The sequence below is a fragment of the Kogia breviceps genome, chromosome 16 (assembly GCF_026419965.1).
Source record: "Kogia breviceps isolate mKogBre1 chromosome 16, mKogBre1 haplotype 1, whole genome shotgun sequence".
Classification (NCBI taxonomy): Eukaryota; Metazoa; Chordata; class Mammalia; order Artiodactyla; family Physeteridae; genus Kogia; species Kogia breviceps.
The window spans coordinates 78,507,214-78,525,801 of record NC_081325.1 but is presented as its reverse complement, the minus strand read 5'-3'; the positions used below and the strand labels follow the sequence as shown (position 1 = coordinate 78,525,801).

At 64.5% G+C, this 18,588-nt stretch overlaps 1 protein-coding gene across 10 annotated transcripts in view; it reads right to left on the bottom strand.

The window, feature by feature from the left end:
* MCF2L (MCF.2 cell line derived transforming sequence like) overlaps nucleotides 1-18,588 on the bottom strand; it is a 123,095-nt gene that overhangs the window by 47,512 nt on the left and 56,995 nt on the right. For 9 of the 10 annotated variants that reach the window (XM_067016852.1, XM_067016855.1, XM_067016857.1 and 6 more), the window contains one exon: nucleotides 2,065-2,148. In XM_067016852.1, the coding sequence (XP_066872953.1) occupies nucleotides 2,065-2,148 (84 nt within the window). Of the gene's footprint in view, nucleotides 1-2,064; nucleotides 2,149-14,095; nucleotides 14,281-18,588 lie in introns of those variants that run through there. The other variant, XM_067016856.1, reaches the window with a different exon arrangement.

Below are 18,588 nucleotides of genomic sequence, written 5' to 3'. Positions count from 1 at the left end.
GTCTGCAGTGAGCGGGCACAGGCAGCCAGCTGCAGACGGCCTGACGCAGGCGAGCACCTGGCACCCCTGGCAAGGGCCGACCCGCATGCCCCCTGGAGACCTCTCACTCTGTCCACACCGGCATGCTCTGGTGTCCACTGGCAGCGTCTGGGCAGTCCTGGTCGTCACTCTGGGGGGTGCTGGCCTCCGGTGGGTGGGGCTGCTCTACGTCCTACAATGTGGGACAGCCCCACAGGGGAGCCGTGCCCCCAGTGTCAGCGGCGCTGGGCTGCGAAGCCAGCCACCCTGACCTTCACACGTGGACACCCCGGCAGGAGATGACGGCAGTTTGGTCCGGGGCAGGCGGTGGGCGCCGTGATAACCGGCCAGGGCGTCCTCACGTTGGGAGGTGGGCAGCCTGGGTGTCCTGGCGGGTGGGAGAGGGATGGAGAGGACGGAGGCCACCCCCGCCCCCGGGCTCTGCTTGGCCAACCCGCATGGAGTGTCCGCAGAAACCCAGGACGGTCCAGCTTTGTTTCAGATGTTGAAGCTCAAGATGCGTTGTCCTCTAACCAATTCCCAGACTCGACGACGTGAACCAGCCCGGTCCGCCGGCTCGCGCCCTGCAGGCTGGGATGGCGGCGCGCTTGGTGGTCCTCAGCTCAGGGCCTTGCCACCCGCCTGTGGGCTCGCCTGAGCCCGGGGTCACCTTCCAGGCTCCCTCAGGTGCCGGCAGAATCCCCTCCCGTGGCTGTAGGGCTGGGGTCGCTCTCTGCCCGCCTCGGCTGCCCACCTTCCTCCAGACATCCCCCCCATAGCCCAGGCCGGCGGTGGGGTATCTTGGTCACATCAGCTCCCTTGTCCTTGGCCCCCCGTGTGCTGGGGGGCCTGGGGCCTGTGAGGCCCAGTGGTCAGTGACCTGGGGGCGTGGTTACTTCTGCAAAACCCCCTCCCTGAGCACCCGGTGGCCTCTGAATAACAAGAGGTGTGTCTGGGGGGGTGGTCAGGGCCCCCCTGGGGTTTCCTCCTGAGGGCAGCGGGTGAAGACCTGAAGGAAGGTCATGGTCATGACCCTGTCCTGTTGGGGACTTTTCTCAGAGGACAGCCCACTCTCCCTCCTTCCTCCGTGAGGTGGGCACCCCCTGCGGTGGTGGCCCCTCCAGGAAGAGCAGGATGCCGTCTCCGCTGACAAGCCTCAGAGGCCCAGCTTTCCTGCTCACGGGGCTCAGGCCTCAAGAGGCACTTAAGCCCCCGAGTGACATCGCGGGTCCATGTGCAGGGGGGCAGGTGGGCCAGAGCCACACAGGGCACGGCCTGGGGAGCAGCTCCTGGCACCAAGGGACGGGCGGGTGAGCCCGGGGGTGCAGGACCGGCTCTCGGAGCTCCGGAGAAACTCCTGCCTGCTGGCCAGGGGAAAGGGCCGTGAGCAGGGGGCCTTCATCCTTGGGCCCCTGCCTGACAGCACAGGCGGCCTTGGCCGGCAGGCCCGCCCGGTGGGGAGGTGACCGCCCCGCTCCAGGCACTGCTCTCATGCAGTGGTCACGGCCTTTGCAGGCCCCAGGCCCCAGCGCCCTGGCCAGCCGGACAGGGCAACAAGATGTCCCTGCAGGCTGGAGACAGAACCCGGATCCCAGGGGAGGGTGGTAGGTGGACAGGGGCTGGAGACACGGTGACCCCAGGACAGGTTTGTGGGCAGTGCTGGTCCCTCGCCCGTGGCGGTGGCACCCCAGGGGCTTCTCCCAGAAGACGGAGCCACGGAAGCCAGACCCCGGGCCCTGGACACTGCACAGGGGCGGCTGTGCCACACCTGCACCTCCTCCCGGTCCCAGGAAAGCTCTGGAATCCAGGAGACCGCAGCCAGAAGCACTCGGGCCACGCCCCCCCGGGGGCCCAACTGACCCCTGGCGGCACTTGCCGGCTCTGAGCTGCCCTCACCACAGGCATCAGTGCGATGGCGGGGGGGGGGCTGCGCTGCACGGATTGTCCCCAGGCTCCACGACGCGGTCACGGAGGACCAGGAGGCCGACCGCCTGGCCCAGCAGACACCCCCCTGCCCCCGTCACACGCCCTGGCCTTGGCACTCACCAGACAGGTAAGCAAAGCGCTTCTGCAGCTGGTCCTGGATGTCGGCTGCACAGAGCGGGCTGATGTCGCGGTGCATGATCTCATCTGCGGGGAGAGCAGAGCAGACGGAGACACGCTGTCACCTGGGGGAAATGGCCTCCGCGCTACGTCTGGGTCGGCCCCACCGCAGACACTCGAGGGCCCAGCAGTCACAGGCCTGGCCAAAGGGATTCCAGTTTCCAGTACAGAAACCTTTGTTTCTCAGAGCACAGAAAGCTGTGCGCTGAGTGATTCATCAATATTTAAAGCGTGGTGTGTGTCAGAAGCCCAGAGAAAGGCGGAGGAAGTGGAGGAAGGGACAGGGAGGGAGAGAGAGGGACACGGAGGGACAGAGAGGGGGACAGGGAGGGAGAGAGAGGGACAGAGGGGGACAGGGAGGGACAGGGAGGGACAGAGAAGGATAGGTGGGCAGAGGGGAGGTAGAGGGGAGTGGGCCAGGACCGGGAGCTAGAGGACTGAGCCCGAGACAAGTGCTCAGGGAGCAGACACGCTTTGGTCTGAGAGCACCTAGCGATGTCCTGGAAGTGGCTGGGCCACCCTTGGGGTTCTCGCCTGCTGTCTGTGCAACAACCCACTGGTCGGGGTGGAAACCTGGCCACGGCAGTGGGTTCAGACACACGTGCCTGGAGCCTCACCCCCGCCTGACACTGACCCTGAGCAGGGCGCTGAGCCGGGTACTGACGGCCACAAGTCCTAGTTCAGGGCCCGGAGTGACCCAGTCACAACCTGGAGGCGTTGACCAGAAACAAAATGTTTAGCAAGACTCCTGGTGGAACCCAGACACAGACCGGGTCTGGGTCCCTGCGGGGGCACCAGCAGGTGGCCACAGAGCCGGGGTGCTCGGGGGCCTTTGGGGGCCTGTGACTCTAGTTGCTGCTAGGTTGGTACCACGTGACTGGCGGCCCATGTCTCGTGTCTCCAGACCCAGGTGTCCTGGAGAGACGGCAGCCTTGAATGTTGACACAACTTCACAGAGACTACAACTCACAAACGGCTTAAGAGTCAGCTCTCCTACACTCAGAAGAAGACCCAGGCCCCCAGGGCCTGCAGATTCGGGTCACGGAGACCGTGAAACGCCCTCCGAGCGGATGAGCCTCCATCCTGCTCTCCTGGTCCTGCAGACCAGCAAACACGAGCAGGTGGCACAGTTAAACGCACAGGCGGGTCCCCAGATCCTGGCTGTCATTTGTGGAACTGCCGAGACCCAGGGCTGGCTGCCCTGTGACTCCGCCTTGGTGCTGACAAGTACGTGACGTGGGCCGTGTCCCTGGGCCACTCGTCCCGACAGAGCCGCAGCACGTTCAGGGTCAGGGACTGAATGACGGGTCCCGCTCAAAAAACTCAGAGGCCGTGACTCTGCCGGCTCCACGGGCAGCTTGGGGCCACGCCACCTCCCCTGTGCAGGGAAACGTCTCACCAGCGGCTTTCTTTTGTGGGAGAAAACCAGGGCTGGAAACAAGCGCTAAAAGAAAACCTGAAATGTTTTTAATTGCAGACGAGGTGGTTTATGGCCGTCACACCTCATTTATTTAGAACACACGTCGGGTGCAATGGACAGTCCACTGCACGGAGGCTGGGAGGCCAGAGTTTACGCTCCCCCCGCTGTCGAGCAGGGACCCTGTTCTCCTCAAGTCCGGCCTCTGCCCGCCGGGGACAAGCACGTCATCGGGACAGACACCCGGGGAAGTGGGGTCTCCCTCAAGCTTGGAAAGGAGACACCCAGGGCTGCAGAAAACAGCACGGATGCTGCGAGCTGGCCAGTCCCCTGACCGGCGTGGACGCCGGGTCGGGCAGCTCCCCAGGCCTGGCAAGACTGCCCTCGGCCCGCAGACCCCCAGGACCACATCGAGACTCTGACGGGCATTTCTGCAGAGATCCTCAGGCCTGGTTCCGAGCAGCTCCGAGTGGTAGGGCCTTCAGCGCGGCCCCTCCGATGAGCACACTCCCTCCTTCCTGAGCTCGCTGTGGACACCAGAGCTGTCCGCCCTCCGCGTCCAGCCCCCCCGGCCGGCAGACGGCTCCCCACGCACTAGGGGCGCGGCTGATACTCCTGGCCGTCCTGCCCTTTCTCACCGGCTGGACCGCTGCCCACGTTACGTTGCTTCCACAGGGGTGACGCGCTGGGGGCCGCCGCCCCGACGTGCCTCGAGTTCCCCGACCGGCCGAGGTCCTGCCAGGCCCGGGGGTCTTTGCACAGGCTGCCCCCTCCGTGATGCTTTTCCCATCCCTGTTTCCTGGTCCAGTGTTACTCAAGATATCTGACCGAGATGTCACCTCTTCGGGGGCGGGGGGCTTTCTCCACCTCCTAGCCCGGCAGGGGCCTCACAGCATCCTGCATCCCCCGCAGAGGGCACCAGCCGGCCCACTCCCAGGGCAGGAGCCCAAAGAGCTCGTGCTGAATGAACAGAAGATGACTCCTCAGAGCTTCATTTGGAACCTGGCTAATTTGGCCAAGTTCGTTCTGACTTGCACACAGGCTGGTTCTAGAATTTCTGCCCGTCGCAGGCCCCGTGGGTGCAGACTGCTGACCACGGCAGCCGCGCCCCAGAACCCACCCCCTGTGAATTTTCTTGGGCAGAGCTAACCTAACACTGTGCCTTAGATCAAATGACCCGGTTTAGGTTTAAAAGTAGGGTTACTCTGCGCACGAGGTCCATTCAGACAAATGGACTCCGTACAGAAACTCATACGTCTTAAATGGTCCCTGGCCGCCCCTCGGAGAGCTGAGAATAACCGAGCCGCTTCCAGCTGCCATCGAGGCACATGGTGTTTGTCACGTGACCCTCCGTGGACAGCAGGCGCTGCGGCGTCAGGCACTTACTGCTTCTTTCTCCCTCAAAGACTGGGGCCTCATGCACGATATTTCATCTTGCACTCGAGCGGCAGGTGACGGCCGGTTGAGAAGGCAGTGGGGGTGCCCGGCCTGGCCCATCTGAGGCCTGGGACGGGAAGTGGGGTCACCCTGCCCGCCAGCTCAGGGTCAGGGTCAGGGTCAGGGGAGGCCCAGCTCCTGCACAGACTCGCTCTGTGTGCACACAATGCCTCACTTTAACCACCCGACAACTTTCCTGTCGCCCAGACGTAAGCGGAGACTCCAGGCAATTACCCAACAGAGTCGCTCTGGGGCGGGAGGGGTGCAGCGGGGGGAGGACAGCCCTCCCTTCCGGCCCCCGCAGGGTGGGGGCCGGGGGCGGGGTCTGCAGGTTGACCTGTCCCGCTGGCACCGGCTCTGGGAGCCCGTCTGGAAAGGTGGCTCTGTCCGGAGCCCCGCAGGGGACAGACGCCAGCTCCCTGTCAGTCAGTGGCCGGGGGGGACGACCCCTCGCTGAGCCCACGACATCTCAGTGGTGCGGGGACCCAGCTCAGCTCTACGTGAGGACAAAGGGGAAGAAACACCAACCGCCGGAATCTCTGGCCACAAAGTGGTCCCCTGGGTCCTGCCTGGTCTGCGCAGGAATCGGGGAGTCCGGGGGAGGGGGCACCGGCCTTTTGTCCTCACACCGTTTCATCGTAACACAATCAGACTCGGGCAGCAAACTTCCTTCCTCTGGCAAACTGACTCACGCATTTGCTTTCTTTTAGGACGAGGATTTCGTAACGCAGAGCAGGCCGCATCTGGCCCGTGCTGCCCACGGGAAGGGCCTCCGAGCTGCACCGCGCTTGCCAGCGTCGCCCTGGGCCGAGAGCACAGGCAGGGCTGGGGCTCGAGAGACACAGAGCGCGTGGACCCTGCAAACGCACGTCCAGGTGGCGAGGGTCTGGGTCAAGGGAGCCCACAGCACGCGCAGGAGCCCGGCATTCGTGTTCGGAGGCTGGCCCCTGCCTTGCCGGTGACCTCGGGTCTTGCTGAAGGGGGGACAGGAGCCTGAGAAGGGCTCCCACGGAGGGGTCGGCAGCTGGCAAGAGGCCCCGGGCCGCAAAGTCCACCAAGTCCGTGACGAGCTCATTCTCTTCCTTGTTTATATCTGGCTGAACGTCCACACCAAAGGCTTTTGTTTATTTTCTGTCAGAATACACCCATGATGTCCTTTCAGGGTCCGACGTGGAGAGTCCCTGGCGTGGCCTCACCAGCTCACGTGGGTGGGATTCCTAGCCCACCAGGAACCCGCCCAGGAGGCCCCAGAGCAGCGCAGAGTGTGCGCAGAGGAGCGGCCGCGGGGAGCTGACTGCCAGCTGGGGGACGGGGATGCCCGGGGCTCCGTTCCGGCCTCGGTCAGGCAGGGACCCATCAGCCCCCCGAGTCCCGGGTCGGCAGGAGGGGCATCTCCATGGCAGCCTGTAGTCCACGGGACGGCTCTGGGATTCAGCCCTTCGGGATGTTGGAGATCCACACCCACTTGGGCTGACTCCTCTCTCACAGGCCACCCTGGGGGTTTTTAACAAGTTACTCGTTACTGGATTAGGCACAGACATTTCACGTCACGTACGGTGCATCGTTAACTCAGTTCACCACTGTTCTCCCCGATTCCCTGATCTCGGGACGTGAATCCTTATGTATTTTTAAATAAAAGGCCCCATGTGAGAAGATGCTTGACCAGACCCGTCCTCAGGGAGGCCCCATCCTCAGCAGAGGGGTTGGCTCCCAGGCACCCCCGGCGGAGCTCAGGGAACCAGCCGGGGCCCAGCTGGCGCCGTAGGAGCTCTCCCGCGTGGACACCAGGGACAAACACCGAGCAGAGCCGCAGGAGGCCCTGGGGGACCACAGAGGGCACCATCCGTGCAGACGAGGCCCAGCGGCCTCCTACCATCCAGGCTCCAGACCTGCATCTTCCAAGGCCACGGCGCACTCGGCAGCGTGTGTGCAGCTCAGGCTGCATGGGAACGACTCTGCTGGGGCCTCGGCAAGGCTCACGTAGACTCTCATCCTGCCCTGCCCCGCCGGCCACGGCCTTCTCACTTGATCTCAGACGAGCGCAGGCTTCTCGAGGCCGCCTGCCTGTGGGGCTGGTGCCGATCAGACCCTCCTCTGTGCGCTGGACAGCAAATCAGAGGCCAGGGCTCCCCCAGGGACGCCAGCGGACGCGTTTCCATCCGCCCCTTCACTAACACCCGTTCTGTGAAGGTTTTGGATGTCGGAAGAGACCACCTGGGCAGCAGCTTCAGCCGGGTGGGCCTTGGGGCGTACGCTCCACACCCACGCCAGGGGCCCGGATACGGAGCTTGCACGCACATTTCACAGCCTGGCTTGTGGATATTCACACCGCACGCTTGGCAGTTTCAGAGCTACAAACAACTTCTTAAAAAATAGCTTTTGGGGGCTTCCCTGGTGGCGCAGTGGTTGAGAATCTGCCTGCCGATGCAGGGAACACGGGTTCGTGCCCCGGTCCGGGAAGATCCCACATGCTGCGGAGCAGCTGGGCCCATGAGCCATGGCCGCTGAGCCTGCGCGTCCGGAGCCGGTGCTCCGCAACGGGAGTGGCCACAACAGTGAGAGGCCCGCGTACAGCAAAAAAAAAAAAAAAAAAAAAAAAAATAGCTTTTGGAATCCTGTCCGGTAGCATGTCAACTACACCACCTCTGCCACGTCCCGGGAGACGCGGGACACGGCAGACCCCTGGCTTAGAGGTCGCACCGCCTGCCGATGGCAGACGGCTGAGCCCTAGCGGGCCTCAGAATCCTCTCTAACACAGGCTCCAGGCAGCTCGCCAAGCACGCAGAGACCCGCCCCGACCTGCATCAGCGCGTAAGCAACCCTCACACCAACACGGAGCATTTTCCCAGGGGCTCCCCTCACACCGGGGGCTCCAGAGTTTCACTTCTCTGCACCTTCGGCAGAGCCCCCTCCCCAGCCAGGGAGAGAAGGGCTCCGCAGTCGGACAACTTGGGGAGCACCACAGAAAACCTCTTGTCTTGGAGACTCCGGGACTACCCCCCAAACTTAGCTGTCACAGGTTCTGGGGTGTGCGGGGAGAAGGGGGTGCACGGCACCTCCCGACTCCTGCAGGATTCACGTTGTTGATAGCATACCTGGGGACAGGCCACCCTTGCTGCTCCTTATGAAAACACAAAGTCTTAAATGAAACTCCCACACAAGTACCCACTGAGTCAATGACACAGATTAAAGTTAAAACAAAACACCAAGGTCTCAATCAAGGAAGCAAGTGTGTCTCAAACATCTCACTGTGACCAGTGGATATTAGAGAAAGTATAGGAGGAAAGTAAGCATTTCTTAAACTTGTAGGCTGTCTGGGCAACTGGATTACTTTTAAATGGGTTCACACAGAAAATCTTTAATCCACAGTATAAATAGCAGTTGCAGTATAACTATTACTAAGTACTTTTAATGTACGAATGCACTTAATTGTCACAACAAACCAAGAGGTGGGAACACGATTATCCCATTTTTTTGGATGAGCAAAGTAAGGCACAGAGAGGCTGAGTGACTTGCCCGAGGCCACACAGCAGTGATGCGGCGACCATAGGTGCAGCAGAGCAAAGAAGGGCGGGGCAGGGGTGCCCTCAGCCTGAGACGGCATCAGGGTGGGTGATGCTGGGGCTGGGGCTGGGGTTAGCAAGTGGAAATGCTGGCGGGTAGGGGGGGGCATGTCTAACTTGGTGGGAGGCTTGGCTCTGCAGAGCCGCGGAGAAGAGCTCCAAGTAACTGCAAAGCAGGGGAAGCTGGGCCCCTCCCGGGCTCAGAGGGGTTACAGCAAACGGGAAGGCCCTCTCCTGCATGTGATCTGGGGAGTCCCTGACCCTGTGGCAACGGTCCAAGAAATGACACTGCAATTAGCTGAGACACTTTAAATCAGCTCGTGAGTTTGTATTTCCTCCTCAGAGTCTAAGGAGAATCCATCCTCCCTCCCTCCCTCCCTCCCTCCCTGCATTTTTGGCTGTGTTGAGTCTTCGTTGCTGCGCACGGGCTTTCTCTAGTTGTGGCGAGCAGGGGCTACTCTTTATGGCAGTGCACGGGCTTCTCATTGCAGTGGCTTCTCTTATTGCGGAGCACGGGCTCCAGGAGTGTGGGCTTCAGTAGTTGTGGCACACGGGCTTAGTTGCTCCGCGGCGTGTGGGCTCCTCCCGGACCAGGGCTCAAACCCGTGTCCCCTGCATTGGCAGGTGGATCTTAACCGCTGCGCCACCAGGGAAGCCCCTAAGGAGAATTCTGATCCGAGATCTTATAAGATCTGAAGCTGTGGGCGGAGAGGAGAATGACCTTGCCCTTGGTGAACGGGCAGACGTGCACCTGCAGCCACCTGTGAGCACGGACTGTCCGTTGTCCCCAAGGCTCACACAGACATGCCATCTGCAGAGCTGCTCTGGCCTCTGGGCCACCTCCTGGTCCAGAGGCTGTGTTTTATTTTGCAGAGTCACCTGTTACGTGCAGGGATTCCTGGTCCCCTGGGCAGTGTACCAGTGCCCCTGAGGCAGGTGGAGGCTGTGTGACCTTGGACGCGTTACCTAACCTCTCTGGGTTGGTCTCTTTGTCTGTATATCAGGATAGTCGCGGCATCTAGCTCTGAGGAGGCTTGTGCGCACATGCAGCGGCATGGCGTCTGGCATACGGTGGGTGTTTAATTGCCGCTAGTCTGTGAGCTGGCACCTGGCCGCGCTGTACCTCGGGGAGGTCGGACCAGGAAAGGGCCGCATCCACCCCTCAGCCTCTCCCGCCACTGCTGCCGTCACGGAGAGCAGGGACGCGCCCACAGGGAAAGGCGGGTTCGGGGTGGGATGGTCCCCCCCGGCGGCTCCTGCTCCCGCACCTGCTTGGAGGCACACTCTGCCTAGGACCCTCCACCCGGCCTGACCGTCCTGCGTCTCTCAGCTCAGCTGGGGCCACCCCAGTGCCGATCCCAGAGCCCGGCACCCCCGCTGCGTGCGCCTCATCTGCGTGGCGGCTCACGTGTCTCCAGAGCAGGCACCCCGCTCCCAGAGCTCCCGAGATGACCGGAGTGCCCCCGTCCCTGCCGCCCGACCCTCAGATGCCGCCGAGCGCCCGTAACGGGGTCGGTGCGGTGGAGCGACTGCAGGCGTTCATTTTATCCAGTTTTAACGGGTTTGACTGTAACAGCCACACGCGGCCACTGGCCGCAGAGCCGGACGGAAGGCTCTAGTGTCTGGACATCAAGAGCGGAGGGCGGCGGGGCCGGCCCTGCCCAGCAGAGAGGACCAAGCCGCAGGGTGTGGGGGAGAGGCGCCGCCGCACTCGCTCAGCTCCGCCCGGGTCGCGGAGCTGGGGTCTGGCCGCGTGCTCGGACGGCCCAGGGTGGGCTCCGGGCTGGGCTTGAGGATGGCTGCTTGGACCAAGGGGCCTTGGGCCCCGTAGAGGACCCAGAAGGGACAGCCTTGCCGTGGGCGAGGGCCTCCTTTGCACCCACACCGTGGAGCTCCAAGCGGGGTCGGGCTGCCCCTGCGAGGCCTCCCTGGAGAAGGGCCCCGATGGACTAGAATCAGACCTGCAGGATGGGGGTGGCGGGGGGGGGGGGGCGGGCATGGAAGCCCAGCCGGAGGCCTCCTGGCCACATCGCAGGCAGGTTAGTTTACTGCACGTTACTCCGCGCGGTGACTCTGAGTGCCCAGAGCAGGCTGGAGGGTTAGGGTGGGGCTCACCCCCAGCAGGGGGCCAGGTGGCAGGTGGCCCCCGGTAACGAGGGCGGGGAGGACGAGGGCGGCCCGGGGCCTCCAAGCTCGGGCACCGGGTGTGGGCTGGCGCGGAATACAATCTCCACGGGCCTTTCACTTTCAACGACGCCCTCCTGGTGACCCTCCTCCCCGCGCAGCCCCGGGCAAACCCTGCCGGGGTCCAGCTCCCGGGCCCGGCCAGCACACCGGGCAGGTCGTCACGCACCACGACCCAAAGTTACGGCGACGCAGTGGGCGGAACTGCTGAGACCCACCGGCTCCCCATGGCTCCTGGGAGCCCCCAGAGCCCGGCCACGCTGGAAAGGGGCGGGGAACCTGCAGGTGCAGGCGCGAAGCAGCCCCCGGGCCAGACGGTGGGCGTCTGTCTCCTGGGCCTCACTGCTCCGCCCCCGCCCAGGGCCTGAGGGTCAGTCCTTTCCGAACCTTCCTCCTTCTCCGGGGCGTCCTGGGCCCGAGGGCACCTCCCTGATGACCTAATGTTGCCACTTAAACACGCACCCAGCGGCCCACGTCCCTGCGGAAGAGCGGGTCCGAGAGCAGAACCGCAGCCCCCAGCAGGCAGGCCCCCAGCTTCGGTCTGAGCTGCGCTGGAAGTCCCGCGGGCTCCGGCCTGTTCCCAAAGCAGCGACCCTCGGGCGCCCAGTTAGGTGGAACCCGCCCTTGTGCCGTTTGCATCTCATCCCGGCTGGGTGGGGCCTCCACAGAGATCAGGGACACGGTCCAGATGGGATTCCAGGCCCTGGAGATGACGGGGACGGGGGCTGCGGCTGGGGTCACGCTGGCCCGGCCTCCCCGCAGGACGCGCCGGGCAGAGGGCACAGGAGGTGCCCCAAGGGCCTGGAGAGGATGTGGAGCCTTCCCGGGGGGCCGACGGCCAGCAGCTCACACACCCTTCAAGCCACACCACCACCACGCCCTCTTCGGACGCGGGCACTTCGGGGTTCAGTGAAACCCAGCGGGTCCGAGCGGCGCGCCGGCAGCAAGGCCCCACCCTCACTCGGCTTTGGGTCAAGCCTCCCGCCACGCTGGGCCCCCGGCAGCTTGTCGGCCACGTCTCACAAACACACCCCAGACACACACACGTGTGAGCCCACTGCTGTTTGGAAATGAAGGAGATGTGCGACAGCTCTTTCCTAAAACAACCACGCGTCAACAGTAAAAAGCAGCACGTCCATAAAGCTCAGGGATGTCCACCTACTGCCGCCCCTCCTCGCTCCGAGGGCGGAAGGCGGGGCTGGGACCAGTACCCCCGGGGACCTGTCCAGATCTACCCTCGGAAGCAGCTCACAGAACGGGCCGTGTGGGAGGCCAGTGCAGCCCTGACAGCCACACCATGCTTCTGCAAGGGCCCCAGAAGCGCCCCAAACCCTCCCCTCGATGGTGGACACGCTCTTCGACTCCCACTTCCTAAGTGTCCGCAGCTTGATAAATCTAAGACCAAACAAGGAACTGCATTAACCTTCTCAAAACACACCCCACAAAAAAACCCAGAAATGACGCACAGGGCAGAGGAGGCTGGGGCCCTGGGCGACAGGGACGGGGGGCGCATGTCACCCTGAGCCTCACCCAGGCGGCCCTGCTGACGGGGTCCCTGACCGCCAGATGGGGCGGCACAGAGCAGAGCGGGGCTTGGGCCCTCCACGGACGCTGCCCCGCTGGCGCTTGACCGCGGAGCCCCGGGCACACGCAGGAGACAGGGGAGAGAGACAGACTGAGAAAGACACAGACAGACAGAGGGACTGAGGGGGAGAGACAGAGAGGGGAAGAGACACAGAGAGAGGGAGAGAGGCAGAGACAATGACACACACAGACACAGCGAGACAGACCAAGTGAGAGAGACACAGAGACAGAGAGAGGAGGGAGTGGAGAAGGGGTGACGGAGAGGGAGCTGGGGGTTCGGCAGTGGCGGCTTGTGCACAGCCGGCGACCTCACTGGTTTCAGAAGGGACAGGACGGGAGACCCCGGCCCTGGTCTGGGAGCGTGGCTCAGCCCTCCTGTCCTGCTCCGCGGGCTCTGCTGCCCTGGACGTGGAGCTGTGGTCTCGCCACGTGACTCTCATCCCCTCCATCTGCCCAGGGCCCAGCTGCCGGCTTGGCCGGTGCCAACCGCGCCGCCCCACCCCACCCCGCGATCCTGTGCAGCCTGAGCAGGAGTGAGGAAGGAGGTGCAGCAACCTGTCTGCAAACAGCAGGCGCTCACGAAAGTCAGCATCCGATTACGGGCCGGGTACGGGCCACCTGGGGAGTGTTCCCCGGCAACACCAAGGGAGAGGTCCCATCACATGTGCCAAGAACTCTGGGAAACTGGACAAACGCTTCCTTCTGTAGGAAACCAGTGGATGGTTTCCAGAGACTGGGGGAGAAGCCCTCCACCCCTCAGGCACCCCAAATTGCCTCAGGACATTCACTCAAGAGCCCGTTTATCTTAAAAAAAATAAAGCACGTGTTAGAAAAACACCTAGAATTTTTGAGGGAACGAGCTAAGAATCAGAGCCGGAGTGTAGTTTGGAAACAAAGGGACGGCTTTGATGACCACGCGGGTCCACAGGAGGGGAGACGCCAGCATTCGGTAGCGAACGCACAGCCCACTGGCGAGCCTCTGAGCTCTACGCCCCAGGAGGCGTTCCTTCCAGGATCCCAGCCTTGTCACCGTGCTGCCACCTCAGGCGTGAATCACACGCTCGCACCCCGTGTACCAGCTTGTGCTCCGGCCTGGCAGGCGGTCACCGTCCTGAGCCTCGTCCGTCAGGAAACTCACTGATTCCCGCGTCTCACCTACGGGTCACCTCGTTATAAAACCGGAAACCTCACGCACTGAAGGCTAGGCTGCGGCTGATTCATTAAAACTGACAAAAGACTATCTAACGCGGTGTTGCTCAATCCTCAGCAGAAGCCCCCACAGCAAAATGAACTCACGACAAACTACTTCCAAGCGAGACCTTCCGTCCCTAGAAACGAGCCCAGGAAACTGGGCGCCCTCCCGGGCCCAGCTCTTTGTTCTCGGTCACCACGGGTGTGACCCTCCCCCAGCCAGGCAGGTACAGGAGCGCGAGCTGCAGACCGCCCCCCGGGGCTCCCCCCCCGCCCCGGTCCAGCCCTGGTCCCGCTGCGTGGAGAGCCCCCACCGGCGGCCCCCCCCCCGCCCCCGGCATCGCCAGGTCTCCCGCAGCCGGAACAAAGGAGCTTCCAGGGGAGCGGCGACTGTGGCCCCGTACCCGGCAGGCGCTGCCCGAGGACGAGGATGGGGATGGGGGGGACGCGCGGCACGCCCACCAGGAAGCTCCCTTCCGCGCCCGCCACCCGGCCCGGACCCCGCGGACAAGTCCCGAGTCCGGCGCGGGCGACGCGCCAGGCCCCCAGGGCCCCGCCCCCTCGCGCACGGTCCCCACGGCGCCCACCGGCCGCGCACCTGTGCGGGTCTTCAGGAGCAGCCACAGCGCGGACAGGTCCCGCGACAGCAGGGAGAGGAGGCTTAAGGTCATGCTGTCGCCCGCCGGCAGCGTCAGGGGGTGGCGACCGGCCGCCCGGAACGCCCGTGCTGGGCGCACAAAGGGACGCGGTCGGGCTCCATGTTCGCGCCGCCGCCCGGAGTGCGAGCACCCGGGCGCTCCCCGGGGCCTCGGGTTGGCCGTCCCGAGCCCGGGGCCTGCGGTCGGCTCCCTTACGCTGCCCGCCGCCGGTTAACCGTGCGGCCAGGCGGTGGCAGGGCTCACGCAGCGCCGGCTCCCTCCCCGTCGCCCGTCCAGATCCTCCCTGCGGGGCCCCGCGCTCAGCGGCTCCCTAAGCCGGGCGGGCGGGAGGCAGGACGGCCGGGGTTGGGGGCGCAGGACCCGGCCAGGACCTCCCAGGGGCGACCCCCCAGGTCCTGGGCAGCCAGGCCTCAGAACATCGCCGCCAGGGGCTGGGGGCCAGGGAGGTGGCTGAGAACAAGGAAAATGGGACTGGGGGGGCGGCCGCCGCGGGGCGAGGGCGGTCCGGGGGAGCATGTTAAAACGCAGGGTTCGGTTCTGCAGGTGGCGCTCCCGGGGGAGGGGGAGGCCAGGCAGCCCCCCAAGGACCAGATCTCCAGCAGGAAGGACCCGAGGGGCTGAGTCTAGCCTGGAGCCGACCCACCTGGAGGGAACGGTCCTCCGGCTGGACCAGGACTGCCCGTGGCTGTGCATCCACGGGCAGCGAGGGCTCCGTCCTCTCCATTGTGGGAATGAGGCAGATGTGCTCTCCCCCTGCCTGGGCCCCAGGCCGCTCACCCCAGAGGAAGCTGTGGAGTCCAGCAGCTCAGGCCACTGGGGGCACCGGTCAAGGCACAGCCAACACGCGCCCCGTCCACGCTCCCGTCGCGCGTCACGTGGTCCCGGGTCTGACCTGGACCTTTGCTGGATGGTTCCCACGTCTTCCTTGTAACAGCTCCTCTGCGGCCTCCCTCGAGCACAGCTCTCACACCCTCCACCCAGGGGCTGAGACCACGGCCGTTCCTGCAGGTCGGGATGCAGCTCCCAGCATGGTGGGCAAGGCCCTCTGTGGCTGGGCCGGCCCACCTCCTCCCTGAGCAGCCCTCGCCCACATCCCCCGACACGTGGCCTGCGGCTCACACCTCAGGCGGGTCCTGCCCCGCCTCCAGAATCACGCTCAGGGTGGCTGGCCTCTGACCCCGCGGAGACCACAACGGCCCCTCCTGCCCCAGGGACACCTTGGGCATCCAGCATGGTGGTGGACGCCTGCCGAGTGAGTGACCGACAGCATGAGAGGTGACCGTTCTGAGAAAGGAGTCTTCAGGCCCAACATGCTTTTACCAGGAGGTCATGGCGCACGCCTGGGGTACGTCGTCCAGCCTCGCCTGCTTCCACCGTCCTTCCTTCCCGACCGAGTCAAGGTCGAAGGCCCGACCTGCAGGCCACTGTCTCAGGCAGGTCACCACGCTCCTCAGCCAGCTGCTGGGCCGCGAGCTCTGGGCTCACAGGTTCAGCTGCGGGCGCCCTTCTCCAGCCCCAACGTTTCCTCTCCAGGCTGCACTTGAACGTGAGATGCGTGCCAGGCCCACTGCTGAGTTGCGTGGCCTCCGAGGTGAGGTCCGAGGCCCACGGGTCTGGAGGGTGGAGTCCTCATGCCCGCCCTGTGCTTGTGCAGAACCAGCCAGAAGGCACCGCGCTCTCCTTTAAAACCGGTCCGCTCCGGATCCCCGACTCCGAGTTTAAAAAGAGAGCTACTGGTTTGTAGGTTTCCCTCTAAAGACACGTGATCTGTTCATCCAGGAAACGTGCGGCTGCGGCCACTGAGGCGTGGGGTCCGGTGGGAGGGGTCAGAGGAGGCTGGGAGCCACGGTCAGGGGAGCATCAGGGCAAACCCCTCACGGTTAATCAGCGCCTGGTCTCTCTACCCCAAAGACCGGAGAGCTGAGGGGCACTGGCACCACTGACCCGTCGGCACACCGCCAGCCCCGTTCCCGCGTCCGCGGCAGCCGGGTGCCCACGTCTGCGCCTCAGCTTGTGTCTGCTGCTGCCCCCCAGGGCCGAGCCCCCGCTACAGCTCCAGCAGCCCAGGGCAGGTGCGTGAGGAAAGGAACGTGATCTCGGACGGGCGGGAGAGGAGGGAGGAGGCGGCTATTCCCTCTGCAGTCACCTCCCCACACTGGCTCTCCGCAGCCCCAGAGGCCCTCGGGGTGGCGTCCGGACCACAGGTCCATGCTCGCACGGCTCTCTTCGGCCTCGGGCCTCCGCGTCAGTCCCTGTGCGCCCAGCTGCCCCCCACGTGGCCCTTGACCACAGGCTCCGCCACAGGCCTGGAAGCCGCCGGGGTCTTCCTCTGGCTGTGCTGACGGCTCCAGGACCATCGCTTCGGCCCCTGGTTTTCACGTCCACCCGATGCCGCGCTCTCAAGAGTGGGCCGTGCACGGTAGTGAGGAAGGGTGTGCGGGCCAGCTGCGGCCAAAGGGCACGCAGACATTTCTCGCAGTCTCTGGGGACGGCTCAGTAGCTGATGCCCCGCAGAGCCTCAAGGACAGGCCCTGGGCCAGGGATGACAAGTCACACTGCAGGACAGCTGAGCCGCAGCCCAGAGTCGCACACGGATGGATGCCACCGACTTGCGGCTCTCGGGCTGGCGGGCGTGTCCATCTGGGGGGGGGGGATTCGAGACCTCAGCCCGGATCAGCTGACACTGGTTACTTCTGCAGAGTTGGCTGCGACCCAGGCCTGTGAGCTCACTCAGGACCTGGCCCCAGGGCTGGCCGCTGGGCCACGAGGGTGTTTGCTTAAGATGTAAAGGCTCTCCCAGGTGCAGGGTTTGGTGAGTTTGCGGATATTCAAACCTTTTAAACCTACAAAGAAGGCAATTGTATGCGGCTCTGCCCAGCAGTACAGGCAGGCGACCAGCGCAAGATGGGGAAAGAACCAGCGGCAGGAGGGGGTGCAGAGAATCCAGGGAAGGAGGCCTGGGGGTCGGAGAGGAACTGGAGGCCAGAGGCTGCCGACCATGGGCCCCAGGCGGACGCCCTGAGAGAAAGGCAGCGGGCAGGGGAAGGGCCTCTGTTCCCCAGAGAAACCGCTGCGAAGGGCGCTCCAGCTTCCCCCGTGACCCTGCAGGGGCTCCCTTAGCTGGAAGGACACGCAGGCACGGAATTCAACGAGAAAACGCAGTGTTCCGGGTCACAGGTGCATATTTAGCACGCGGTACGGGCGACGGCATGCTCTGAGCACACAAGGGCGCACCCCCGACCGCACCCTGACCTCCCGCCTCGCTGGTCCTGTAAAGTTACAGACACTTGGTATTCATTCTTCCTTGCCCAGGGATGCAAGACAAGCTAACCGAGGACAGTCTCCTCGTGGGCACGGCTGCGCTCCCTGGACCAAGCCGCCACCCTCTCCAGCCAGGACCCGCTGGCGATAACGTGGGAGGGACCGTCCCTCACTCACAGGCGCGCCCTTGTTTGCCGAGGCCACCCTTGCCACCTGGTCCTGTTTCATCGTCATGGCAACCTGTGAGGCAGGTGTCCCTGATCAGCAAAGCCTCAGGCAGCGGGGAAATTGGACACAGCGGCTACTCAGTCCTCTCCAGGCCCCCAGGCCTAGTTGGCCCCTGGCCCCCTCCCCGGCCCCCTCCCTGACCTCACTGCCCTGCTAAGGCCCCATGATCCTTGCAGCCCGGGTCCTTCCCACCCCCAGCTGCTGCCCCTTACATTAAGATGCTCCGGGGCTCTGCCCTGCTTTTTGTCTCCTGCAGCCCCGTCCACCCGGCTCTCCTAAGCTGAATGCATCACCCCTGCCCCCAAGGTCCCCCACGGTCACAGGATAAGAAGCAGCCTTCTTGGAAAGACAGGCAGGTCCTGAGGAGCTGGCCTGAGCGGCGGTCCTCGCGCCCCCCGCTTCCGCACAAGCTCCAGCCGTGGATGCAGCCGTGAGGACCTAGGAAGGTGTGCGGGGACCCCACCCCGGGGCACGTGCCGCCACAATGTGCAGGATCCGAAAGGCGGGTGGGCGGCCACCGGGCAGAGCTGCCTGCGAAGGCAGCTTGGCCCCAGGCAACCTCTCGGCTCCCGCAAGCACCGTGGTCCACGCAACCAGCTGGATGCGAGTCTGCAGCCGGCGCCCTCCAGTCTTAAACCAGCGCTCGCGGAAGACGAGCACCCCCACCCGTCCCCCGGTCCCACGTCCCGGCTCAGGGTCTATCGGGGGTCTAGCCCTGGCCCCAGGCTCCAGGCACATAGCTCCTTCCCCCGATTCCTTTACCTGCCCCGGAGGCCTTGCGATGATTCTGGCTTTATTTGGCGGCTGGACTAGAGTCTCCTGCCCACCCTCCACGGGCGCCCCACGCCGGTCCTCAGCACCGTCCATGCGCCCTGGACCCTCGCAAGGGCTGTCTCTTCTTCATCCTCCCCCAAGATGACTTACGCCCTTCCAGGCCCGAGTT